Consider the following 12,242-nt stretch of genomic DNA (forward strand, 5'->3'; position numbering starts at 1 on the left):
TTTCGTTACTAGCACCTCTAGAGGAACAACGGCACAGCGAAGATCCTTCTAGGCGCCTCAGGCGGCCGCTGCCCGCATCATTCCAACCAGCATCATAACATACGGAGAATTAAGCCTATCGACGAATTTCCCCCGGTTTCGATGAGACAGTCTGGATCGCAGAGGCCAAACACAACAAAGATGGACAGTATATTCCCAGCTTGAAACACCAGTAAACGCACAGTCTTGATATCAAGTTGAAGCAAGTGTGGTGTAACAGCAAAATGCTCACCGTGACTGTGATCAGGGAAGCCACATAACAGTTTCAGAGCTCAGCGTTCCCAGATGCGGCGGTCGTTGTTGAAACTGCGGTTAGTAACTGCAAGTTTGGCAGGATTCTAGCGTTAGATCTGCTGGATGTACTTATCAAGAACAGAAGGGAAAAAACAAAAGCAACGTCCACACAATTTCATGACCCGCACCCAGTTATCAGCCAAAACAGGAATTCAGCAAGGGTTGGTGAGGGCCGTCACGGTGGGGATGGAGGCCTGGTTCGACTGTCCCCTACATCTGTTTCGGAGTAAACCGGACGCGGCGACTTCCGGCTAGATCATACACTCGCCACATGGGCCACACGATTCACAAAGACTTGCGTAGAGCTTGAATGAACAATATGCAAGGTCCAAAAAGAGAGATGAGGGTACAAATAACAGCCCGCAATGTCCTACATCGCACAAGTTGACATCCACAATTAGGCAGAAACGGAACCAGAAGGTAACGCTCCAGACATCGAGCCTGTGGGCACTCCACTCATCGAAATGTCTCCCCCACCAGCACTACTGTCTCCACTGGAAACCGTTACACCGCCATCAGCGTAGAGCCATGCAGCAGGTGTAAAATCGTAGATGGCCGAAGTGTTGATGGCGACGGAGGTCCACTGATTTCAACACTCAATCAGCTTCACCGAAGCGCGGCGGGGTTGCAAACATGGGACGAGACATACCGCGAAAATCCCTTCATCGAGCGTGTCGCCAAGAAGAACATACTCGACTACAGGGTCCTGTCCGCCGTCGGCCTCGGTGGCGACGACACGGTCGTCTGCATTGGTCGTCTGCGGAAAACATTGTTAAGCACAGCGTCTCTAAGAGTATATCAAGATGTAAATCACGGACCAAGTCCTCAGTGTTCAGACTGTATGGGTACGTGGCCTCTACTTGGGTAATGAGGTCCTGGTCAAAAAACATTTGGCCGATGTGCGAGGCAACGTTTCCGACGTAGGTCCCGTTGTCGAAGAGGGTACCATTTGCAGATTGATGAGCAACGAGGTGGACATGGACGGTGCGACCTGAATAGTGACCGGGGAAAAGAGTGATGAATTGTACGACACCCTCGTCATCGGTCTTCTGAATACCGCGAAGGAATGTAGCGTTGATATTGCTGAGGTCGGAAGAGTCACCGTTGCCACTCGCGACGACTGACCATGTAATGTCAGAGAGGCTCTAGCCATATGAAAGGGGAATACATTTACCTCCAGCGTATACACCGGTAGCGTTGCAGCTCCAGATGTCGATATAGACATCAGAAACAGGATCGCAGGTGTTCACGTCGACAAGCTGTAGATCAAGATAGACCGGAATCCCTTCCTGAGATTCTCTAAGATCTTGACGGACATATTCCCCGTCGACCACTGAAAGACTGATCAACGGGAGAACCTCTTCAATTAAAGTAAGCTGGCTTACTGTAAGGGCCCTCTTCTCCCTCTGGAGCCAGGACACATGTATTATTGGTGAAGATGGTGGCAGGATCAGTATTATTGGTGAGACCCGTCAAATTGGACTGATGGTCGGTGGCGAGGACAGTCGCGAGATCACGTTTGAGCGGCCCTTCAAGTCGAGAAGAGAAGTACCGAATAAGATGGACAGTATGAACGATAACCATGGAGATGGTCATACCTGTCGGCAGACCACGAGCCTTTCGGATTTGATCAGCAAGAGACTGGCGCCGTACCATGGCACGGTCGGCGAGACCATCACGTCTACTGTACTGCGAACTGCAAGACCCAAGAGAGCGCCTCGCATTGCGCTCAAACTCGTGATCTAAGGGGGAATGAGCGAGTGCAAAGCCGCCAGCCGCCACAGCAATAGTAGTAGACAAGAGAGCAGAGAAACGGACCATGGCGTCAGAGGGGAAGGGGTAGCTATATGCTTAATGAGGTTATGCCCGCGAGATGGTGTTTTTATAGGAACGAGATCTGCCCCCCATTTCGAGCCACTTTACGGAAAACACTTGTACGCAGTAACAAGGATATACGAACACGCCCGGAATTAATATGCGCAGCCTAAATCATGACCTCTTCCATGACCTCAGGGGGGGAAATGAGGTTTGTTATCGACCATGTATAGGATAGGCACAGTCGAAAGGGCCGATATAGCATCGCCACAATCTCATAACACCGATTTTGTGATTGGTCCACAGGCCCTAGTCTAGCACGATCTGTTGAACGTCTGGTATAACCGGAGTCGGGATCGAGAGTCGCATTGGCCACTGCGGTCACAATAGAGCGCACGACGTACTCGGAAAAACGGGAATGACCTGCAAGACCCTGCTCGTGTGGGTGCTCAGGTGTAGTAAGATCCTGAAAATGAAACCATGATTTAGAGGCATGTATATGAACACGAAACACGTGTGCAAGGATATGTTGAGGACTGCATGATTTTCTAGGGAAGCCCTATACCGCAGCGACTCGGACAGCGTGTATTGCTCTCCGCAGATCCAGTCTGCAGCACTGACTGTGGATTTTGCAGCGTGATGACCTCACCAGAAGCTCAACATGGTTATCGCCCTTCAGACGGGGCGGAAGTATCACGATGTCCTGCACGAGGACAAGCGCAGTGAATGGGCATGGGAGAAATACTGTCGTCCTGATTGGTCCTTCTTGGAGAGGTTCTAGGGGGGATGAAGAGACGAAGATGATCGTAGAACTCGTTGTTGTGAGTGAGCACGAACTGCGGCACTAGTATGTATATGGTGAAGCCGACGAGCGAGTCCCTCAAATCGTGTAGCCTTTGTTTCAAGAGCTAGTAACTTACTAGGACGGCGGTGACGCGAAAAGAGAGCTGTTATAGCAGTTGACCTGTCGCAAGTCCTAGCAAGTCTGTTTAAACGTGCCCGATGTGCATGGAGAGACAACAAGCACAGGAATGAAGAAAGGATTGTGGCCAGTCACGGTGGTACCGCGTGAGAGAAATCGTTCTTGGCAATGGCTTGGCCGCAGAGTGTAGGATGCGGAGAAAGCCGGCTTTGCATCTCCGCGAACTGGACGTCGTGTGGCGAGTCTAAACTGGTACTGAAAGGTGAACCCGCTTGTGAAGATCTGCGGACGTGCTACTTCTCAAATTGCAAGGTTCCGGGACTTGGCTTCAAGGTTCGAATCATATCTCAATATCTGCATGCATCCTTTTCATGGCTCAGAGATCGTCTGGTGTTTACGCTCAACTTGCGGCACTAAAGGATAGCAGCAAACGCCACATTCGCATGGGTGACTGGGAGTCGCAACCAGACCTGCGACGACAATAGCTGACTGTTGACCCCCGTACGCAGACGCACGCATGATTGAAGAAAAGTCGAAGGCATAACCTTTCCTTTGCCAGCCCTGGGTATCGAAGATGAAAAGAAGGTAATACAAAAATGCAGTCAAGCACAGCGAGGAAACATTGCACGTCCACCATCCCATTATCACTCCTCTCTATCAACACCCTCATCAAAACAATCGCAAAAACACATCCAAAATAAAGTTAGGAGAAAACTGGTCAATCAGATCCAAGAAAGGCTACTCGAGCAATCGTTCAGGCGGTAGCGGCAGCGTTGCACTGGGTCTGTTGGGTACCACAGGCGTCGACAGTGAGGTCACCGGTGTTTCCGGACGAGTTCGCTGCGTTTGCGCACTGGTTGTGCTGCACGTCACTAGAACGCAAGAAATATTAGCATCACAGCTCACAAACAAAGTGGAATACGCGTACCAGGAGCGCACGAGAGCGTTCTGCTCGCTGTTGAACGCAGAGTTACCCGTCACCTGGAACTGGCCGTTTCCAACAGCGGTCACAGCGGGAGCAGTTGCTCCAAGAGAGCCAGTGAACGTCTGGAGGTTCTGGCCACTGGCAGCAGCAGCAGAGCTCGTGGCAGCAGCGGCAGCCTGTGAGGAAGGACGAATATAGATAAGCGTTAGAAAATGCTTTTTACTTTGATGAAAATACGCACTGAGGTAGCGGTGGCAGCAGCCGATGTGGCGGCGGAAGCGGCAGTGGTTGAAGCAGCAGCAGCTGATGTGGCGGCGCTCGCAGCGGCGGTGGAGGCAGCAGTTCCGGGGGAGACAGTCACACCGGTGTCGCTTACAACAGCAACAGCGGCAAAGTTGGTCGTGATACCGAAGGCGGCATTGAAGGCTATCGACGGAGATGTTAGCATATAATAGATAGACAAGGACTGCTATCCGTACCATCGGCCTGGCCACCAGTCTTCGCAGTAACAGTGTCAGCTGCAGCCTTAGCAGTCGCACAGGTCGCCTTTGCAGTAGCGTCAGCACCTGAAAAGATAGTTCGTCAGTACGAATACCGCAGATGAAAAGCAATCAACCTTACCACACGAGTTGGTCAGAGTGTCACACATGAACTGAGTGATGATGTCGATGTTCTGGGCGGAGCCATGGTTGTACGAGGCTGAATCGAAGACACATCAGACTTTATTCTAGAGGTTGCGAAAAAGCTCCACGTACTCTGGTCAACGGGCTCGAAAGAAGTCTCCTTGCGGTTATCAAAGCCGGTGGCAAACTGGATCTGAGGAACCGTGCAAGAACCGAAGTCTCCGATGCTTGAAGAAGATGCAGTTGAGCTAGAGCTGGCGACGGCAGCATTCGCGGTAGTTGCGACGGCGGCGGAGGCGGAGGCAGTAGTGGCGGTGGCGGCGCTGCTTGCAGCAGCAGACGAAGAACCGGTGCCGGCGATGATGTTGCCTTGATCGTCGACGGAGGCGACCGCGGCGAAGTCAGTAGTAATGCCGAACGCAGCGTTGAAAGCTGAGACACGAAAGTTAGCCACAAGCAAGGTGGTCGGGCGAACCGAGGAACGAACCATCAGCCTGTCCACCAGTCTTCGCGGTAACCTGGTCAGCAGCGGCCGAAGCAGTAGCGCAAGTAGCCTTGGCAGTCGCATCCGCACCTGCATGAAATTTTCAAATTAACGACCACAATTGAGACGAACAACAGCTGATAAATATTTACCGCATGAGTTGGTGAGGGTGTCACACATGAACTTGGTGATGATGTCGATACCCTGTGCAGAGCCGTGGTTGTACGAGACTAATCACAGAACAACAGTATCAGCAAAGGATAGCATCACGAACTTGGCTGAGAAATACCTTGATCGACAGGTTCGAAGGAAGTCTCCTTGCGGTTGTCGAAGCCGGTGGCGAACTGGATCTGGGGGACAGTGCAAGACCCGAAGTCTCCAATGTCGGAGGAAGACGCAGTCGAGGAGGCGGCCGCAGCAGAGGCGGTGGACGACGCAGCGGCGGTAGCAGAAGCGGAGTCAGTGGCACCTGCGGTGACGGTGGCCATGACGGTCACAGTAGCCTACAGAGAGATGAGTACAACGCTGATACTCGAGGAAAAAAATAACGTACTGCACAGACGGCGCTATCGTCAGTCGACGCCGCAGCAGCAGCTGAAGCCGTCTCGGTGACAATAGCAGTAACAGTCACAGCAGTGGCAGTAACGCAAGGAGTTGAAGAACTGGCGGCAGCATCAGTGGTACTCGCAGCAGCAGAAGCAGCAGCGCTAGTGGAGGCTGCTGCAGCGGCGGCGACAGTAACACCCTGGTTGCTGATTTCGGGAACAGCGGCGAAGTCGGTGGTGATCCCAAATGCAGCATTGAAGGCTAAGGAGGCAATGTTGAATTCTAGGAGAAACTAGTGTAATGAGGGTTGACGTACCATCGGCCTGAGCACCAGTCTGAGCAGCTGCAGCATTAGCTGCATTCGTGGCGGTCGTGCAAGTTGCTTGCGCAGCTGTAGAAGAAATAAATTGTTGGGGATATGCACTCTGAAGATCACAACTACGAAGACATACTAGCATCGGCACCTATGAACCGGATGATCAGCGCGCAGGTTCAATGAGCACATAAAGCATTCTACTCACCACATGAGCTGGCGAGCTGCTGGCAACTATTTTGAAGGTGTGGGTTAGCAGGCTCACTCGATGAAACAAATCGCAGATATCGCACATGAAGCCCGTAATGACAGCAATGTTATCAGCCGAGCCGTGGTTAAAGGAGGCTAGTTAAACTGTCAGCTAATGGAAACATGAAACAACCAGCAGGGCTGCTCACTTTGGTCGACAGCTTGGAAAGCGGTCTCCTTACGTCCGTCCAATCCAGCAGCGAACATGATCTGAGGAACGGAACAGCTCCCGACGTCACCGATATTCGATTGACGGGTCCAGAGAGGGCGTGCATGAGCGACTGAAGACAGCGCGGTCAAAGCAATGAGAGATGTAGCCAGCATTTTGGATGGAAGTCGTGGATGAGGTTGTAGCGAACGTGAGTTGACGAAGGAATGAATGGGTCAAGAGACCAAATGAAGCCGAGAGTACGAAAAAAGTAAAAGGAGGCTTCAAGTCTCAAGTCGATGGGTGAATGAACAGGACCTGCGCTGACCGAGGTTAAGGAAGGAAGTGAGCGACGCCTGGTCGAGAAAGAAACAGGGCAGAAGCAAAGGAAATGAGCCGTTCAACGACAAAAAAGACGGAGAGGGTGGGCAGAAAGAGAATGAGGGGGAAAGACTCGGAAACGCAACGGTCAGGCTTATAAACGAGAGCGTCGATAGCGACGGAGACATTACCGGTTGTTGTCAAGCGAGGTCATGTCTTCCAGAAAGCGAGCTTGAAGCAGGCGATTTGTCCCAGTGGGGGCGAAACAGTGGTACGTCGTCAAGGCGTTGCCAGGACAGGTATGCCTGGTAGGCATGCATGTAATTTTGATGTGATTTCAGAGAAGCAACAACAGGACTAGCGTGCAAACATGTCGTTCCCATCGGCATCAATTCATATACTACCACACCCGGGCAGAGTGTCTTGTCTCGTCCGAACATAGGGCTGTCTATGTCAGTCCACGATGAGGATGGAGCAGGAAACGCGTCCAGAGATGCAAGGATGCGTTCTGTGTATTAGAGAAAGAAATTGGATAAGACAGAACGCCGTGATGAACTTACCTCCGATATATCTCCCGTACTAATCACCCGTTCATATATACCGCTCCGAGATATAATAGCAAGTCGGTTCCGTATATCCTTCACCAGGACCAGGACGCCTGGCAGGAAGAGGTCCTTCTGTCATAGCGTACCTTGACAAACCCGCCGATACGCCAAGAAGAAAATCCTCTAGCGGAACATTTCGTTGATGACCCGTTCAATTGAAAGATGAAAGAAGGAGTACGAAAGAGAAGCGCCGAGAACACACGTCCTGAGATCCTGTTCATGCAGATTCAGACCTGGTAACACAGGCACCGCGGAGAACGTGCTCACCACGTCGTCGTTGCCCTCCTCTGCAGATTCATTCGCCGGAGCGCACGGTGACCATCTCCGTGAACAAAACTTCCGTCTCCCTTCCGTCTCCCAACCGTCCTCCGCGACCATCGAGAACATCAACAACCCGCAGGGGTTGCATGGTACTTACCACCGAGAACGACCGAGCTCGAGATTGAGACCGAAAGCTTTGATGTGACGCGGATGCAGAGAAGGGCGGTCCGGTGCCTGGTCGTCGTGCAATGTAATTATGTAGACGATGGGACGTGGTCGTCGGTGCATTAGAGAGATTTATTTAAAGGTCGTCATGCGAAGCAGCATCGAGAGCAGAGAACAAGGAACCCGAGACCACGAGAGTGGTCGAACACTTGGGCAGCGGCATATTAATGGTCGTGTGGCGAGGTGTGGCGCGGATCAACAACGAAGAGTGTTCAAGTTGGAGCAAAGTTGGGGCAGGACCAGGTGAAGCTCTGGGGACGGGATCGTCGGGCAAGTGAGGAAACAGAGAAAAAAAACAAGAGAACCTTTGACCTTTTTATGTACAGCTGGCCGAGCTGCGGAGAAACATATATGTGACCACCTAACAATCATCAATGCATCTCTGGCTTGGAACTCACTGCGCAGCTCGGTATCAGTTCCTCAAGCTGAGTGAAAGTTCGATGCGGCGCCTAGACAGAGCTAGGTTGGGCATTGAAACGTTGAGAGCAGATGGGCTCACAAGAACCAGACAGGATCTTGAGGCTTGGAAGGTGTACCGATGCGATACCAATGCTGTAACCGACAACCAGTGCGCGTACAATAGCGGAGGTCCATATCCTACACAAACGTGGGGACTCAGTAGCCACAGAAACCTGCCAGGGCACCCGTCGACGAGGAGTCCAGGTAGTAGTATAGTATAGCATGGTATGGTATGCGAGCGAGTGAGGGTGGAGAAAGCGAGAGGGAGGGAGGGGAGATACGGGATGATGTGGTTGGTATATACAGTACGGTATGATGGAGAAGAATCTGACGAACAAACGGCCGTGCGCGACGTGCAGGGGACAGAGTAATGTATGTTACAGTCTTTTGAGAAAGAGATCTAGATCTAGAAGAAGCAGAAGACAAGACGATTTACAAATCTAAGGGAAAGAAGGAAACGTTGCAGAGAGCGGTCGTCTAAGAATGCAGTGTATGTGAAGCTGAAAGTGAGAGATGATGTGCTCGAATTGTGGGAAGAGTCCAATGGTGGAGTCCATGCAAGGGTACGATGAGAGCAGATGATGAGAAATGTCCAAATCAGGGAGCGCTAGCACATGAAGCGAGAGTGTACGAGAACGTAGATCCTGCAGAGGAACGAGACACGTCAGCGACTACGCGATCATCATGCAAGGATTTTGGCTTGCGACTCACCGGGATAGAACCAGAAACAGACGGCGATCACCACATAGAGGCCTGAATAAACGCATAAGCAACGAGAATAGGCATACTATGGGAGAGTTGAACTCACAAATGAGGATCGCGCCCTCAAGCCAGTTGGACTTTCCATCCGCCACGACGTAGCCCATGGTGTGCACGGAGATATACAACACCTGCATGAGATATATGTCAGTATGAACACGACATCGGCAATGAGTAAAGCCAACGTACGACAGACTGGAAAGGGTCGAAGAGGAGAGCAAGGGGTTTGGACATCGCCCAGCCCAGGACGATCATCAACGGAGTGACGAAGAGTGCCGTTTGCTACGATGAGGCAATGATCAGAATATTGCATCCAAGATTTCTTTATCGAGGCGGCTTACGATCGTAGAACCGATAGCTACACTAACGCTCAGCGTCAGCTGGTCCTTGACAGACACGTTCATGGCCGTCGCGCACTCTATAGATGAATCCAAACACATGAGCGACTCTTTCTGGCGAAAATTCGGTGAGGTGCGTACCTGCAATAGAGCTGATGGCAGGCAACAAGATTAGACCAATCCATTGCTTGCTAATCATCGGATTCAGCCCGTCCATGGCCTCCACGAGCCATTCCGCATTGACCGCCACTAACTATATCCGGTCATCAGTACGGTCGTCATTTGTTTCAGCACAGATTAATAGCACGTACCACAGTCACTGTGATCAACAATCCCAACGTCAAAGGCCAAGCCAACTTCGGTTGCTTCGGAACTACACCATCAGGCCCGACATATCTCTCTGCTGCCTCCTTCTCCTCAATCGCCCTCCTCCTCTCCCTCTCCTCGTACGCCATATCCTCGTCGAACCGGATCCCAGGCCCTGATTCGAACACAGGAACCTCCACCGTTGTGCCCACAGAAGACGAGCTCGCCATCTGTCCATGGTGTGGAACCAGCTTCACAGTCGTCCCATGCTCGGGCGCAGGTGTGGCGCCCCCCTTCGAATACACGTATCTCATACTCGAGCTCCCAGCGCTCGTTGGACTGGGGCTGGTCTCTCTCCTCCCATGGTCGATAAACTGGCTGGTCGACCCGTTCGTCAGAGGAAGCGAGATATCCGATGCGGAGGCCTCGGGCGAGTTCAGGATGTAAGACCTAGAGTGACCGAACGCATATGGCGAGTTGGTTTCGCTCTTGTGCATTCTGTTTCGCGACGATTTGGGACCTTCGGGGCTTGAGTCACGACTGCTCGAGCTCCCCGGGCTGTTGGGAAATCTCTGCGCGGGGGTCTTTGATCTGTCTTTGCCGGCGTAGGCAGCGATGTTGAGCGTCGAGCGACTGGCCATGTAAAGACTCTTGAGGGGCTTGAGATCGGGTGCCTGTAGGTCGTGGTGTTTTGACTTTTCTTCCTTGTCTTTGAAGTAATTGCGATGGGTGTAGAGCTGGAAGAAAAGGTAGGCGACGTATATCACAAGGAGAATGATAGCGACCTGTTTGAACATAATCAGCCACGCAGGCAAGAACCGATGTGGAGGATGAAACATACACCGTGGCTCATCTGGAGGATGTCAAGTCGCTGCTCAAAGGAGGCCGTGTTGCTTCCACCACTGATCGAAAAATGGTACGCGGCGGGGAGAAGAACGGCGCCGACACTGATACTAAGCAGTGAAGAATGAACCTGCGTGGCGGCTGCGAAAAAGTTGTCAATGATCGGGATAACTAGTGGGTTCGAAGAGTACATACAAGCGTCAAAAGCTTGTTCGGTGAAGCGCAGACCGCCCGCGAAGAAGCACAATCCCAATACGAGAACTGAAGACGGCATTCGATGAGTATGATATATTGCATGAAATACAGCTTGCACTTACGAAGCTTGCTCAACATGGAGCCAATCACTGTAAGTGTCGTAAGTAAATTATATCACTTAGGGGGCCAAGATTTGACTCACGAGTGGACTGCACGACACTGAGCTCGCACTTCCGAAGCGCTGTAGCCTAGAATGAGATCGTCAGAAGTAGACCGTCGAAATAATCGAGAAACATGCTCACAGCTATGACTATTTCCACACTGGAAGGATGTCAGCTCATCGCTTATAGTAATGAGGAGTAAAGCTCACATGTTACTCTAGATGACCATCACAAGAGGACAGGGTTCAGTGAATTATTGTGCTGATTATAGGGAAGAAGCAATACATACCATACTGGCATTCAACAATCCGGTTCTGGAACCTCCGATCCTATGGGCCAAGTCCCGGGTCGTCATATCGTGCAGCTATACTCCATAACCAAGTAAGCATCGTTCTTTCATCAAGAGAATATTCGTTTTACCTTGACAAGAGGCATCATGGCCAGGATACAGACTGGGCAAAGATGAATAGATGAGGAATTGCGGTGCGCCGCACCTGCGGTGAAACAACTTACAAATAAACACGAGCGTCTTCGATTCTTCTCCAATCAACGAGTCCACGATCCACTATCAGTTACAATTGACGGGGATGTCAGCGTTGAATGATGGTCCGATAGGTGTCCTGCTTACCGAAGCGGGCAAGAAAACAAGCAACAGGTTGAACCCTGTCGAAAGAAATGAAGTCCTGCTCCACATTACACGCAAGAGACAGGGAATGAACTTACAAGAGCCAAACAAAACGAGCCGCCAGCCTTCCCAAGGCTTCATCTTCTGCTTATCACCCTCATTACTACCGATTATTCCGCCCTTGCCACCACCCCCGGCGCCTCCGCCTCCATCATCCACTGGAGACAGCTTCTCCATATCAAAGTCGCTGTCCCCCGAATACTTGTCCTTCCGTGAATGGAACGGATGCGGCCAGTGGAAGCCGGAGGTGGTCTTCGCAGTGGAGGGATGCCGGTGTTGCTCGATAAGGAATGCGGTAGAGGCCATGCTGTTGGCGGAGCATTGCGATGTAGTGCGAGAGAGGGGAGGGAGAGGTATTGTGTCGAATGGGCCTTGACTATCTCGAATCGGCCGTTTGGTCGGCGTGAGGTTGGATGTTTCGTAGGAGGTGGTGTTGTTGTAAGTGTAGTTGGAAAGGATGTCATCAACGTTGGACGATGACCTCTCCATCGCTGGAGTGGTGACAACAGGAATTAGGTTGATGAAAGAAGAGAAACTTTGATGAACGCACTAAAGGAGCAGTCGTGGGGCAAGATCTCTGGGAAAGCCTAAAGTATGGGTAGGTGATGCCGGCTAGCGTGCGAGAACAATTCTTAGAATAAAGAGCGTGGGGTATTGGAACACGTTTAGCTGCCGCGTGCTCGCTGGAACAAAAGCACGGAGCAGGGTTGAGCAAATGCTGTATTC

The 12,242-nt window shown here is 51.6% G+C and overlaps 3 protein-coding genes across 3 annotated transcripts; all 3 read right to left on the reverse strand.

The window, feature by feature from the left end:
* Window positions 1-730: 730 nt before the first annotated feature.
* On the reverse strand, window positions 731-2,154 carry STEHIDRAFT_49136 (extracellular dioxygenase; the record flags this gene model as incomplete). The annotated part of the gene is made up of 6 exons (XM_007299262.1): window positions 731-916; window positions 983-1,090; window positions 1,152-1,453; window positions 1,508-1,666; window positions 1,719-1,862; window positions 1,947-2,154. 6 exons carry the CDS (start codon window positions 2,152-2,154, stop codon window positions 731-733), a joined length of 1,107 nt encoding a protein of 368 aa, XP_007299324.1.
* A 2,046-nt stretch (window positions 2,155-4,200) lies between these two features.
* On the reverse strand, window positions 4,201-5,590 carry STEHIDRAFT_49601 (uncharacterized protein; the record flags this gene model as incomplete). Its single annotated transcript, XM_007299299.1, has 7 exons — window positions 4,201-4,421; window positions 4,475-4,561; window positions 4,617-4,694; window positions 4,751-5,050; window positions 5,106-5,192; window positions 5,255-5,332; window positions 5,392-5,590. 7 exons carry the CDS (start codon window positions 5,588-5,590, stop codon window positions 4,201-4,203), a joined length of 1,050 nt encoding a protein of 349 aa, XP_007299361.1.
* Window positions 5,591-8,490: 2,900 nt separating this feature from the next.
* STEHIDRAFT_90828 (uncharacterized protein) lies at window positions 8,491-11,284 on the reverse strand. The gene is made up of 16 exons (XM_007299664.1): window positions 11,252-11,284; window positions 11,121-11,195; window positions 11,041-11,048; window positions 10,973-10,991; window positions 10,873-10,918; window positions 10,793-10,819; window positions 10,671-10,736; window positions 10,474-10,616; window positions 9,890-10,417; window positions 9,638-9,733; window positions 9,468-9,579; window positions 9,330-9,406; window positions 9,178-9,270; window positions 9,038-9,119; window positions 8,941-8,982; window positions 8,491-8,873 (listed from the first exon to the last, which is right to left on the reverse strand). The coding sequence occupies exons 1-16, from the start codon at window positions 11,267-11,269 to the stop codon at window positions 8,827-8,829; spliced, it is 1,479 nt and encodes a 492-aa protein (XP_007299726.1). The 5' UTR covers window positions 11,270-11,284; the 3' UTR covers window positions 8,491-8,826.
* Window positions 11,285-12,242: the final 958 nt, after the last annotated feature.

Source organism: Stereum hirsutum, assembly GCF_000264905.1.
Source record: "Stereum hirsutum FP-91666 SS1 unplaced genomic scaffold STEHIscaffold_2, whole genome shotgun sequence".
Classification (NCBI taxonomy): domain Eukaryota; kingdom Fungi; phylum Basidiomycota; class Agaricomycetes; order Russulales; family Stereaceae; genus Stereum; species Stereum hirsutum.

Excerpts from the sequence above, each read along its gene's own strand:
- STEHIDRAFT_90828 (XM_007299664.1), bottom strand. Across the intron at positions 9,271-9,329 it reads TAGCTATCGGTTCTACGATC|CAAACGGCACTCTTCGTCAC; the intron begins GTAAGCCGCCTC and ends GCCTCATCGTAG. Across the intron at positions 8,874-8,940 it reads CTGTTTCTGGTTCTATCCCG|GATCTACGTTCTCGTACACT; the intron begins GTGAGTCGCAAG and ends GTTCCTCTGCAG.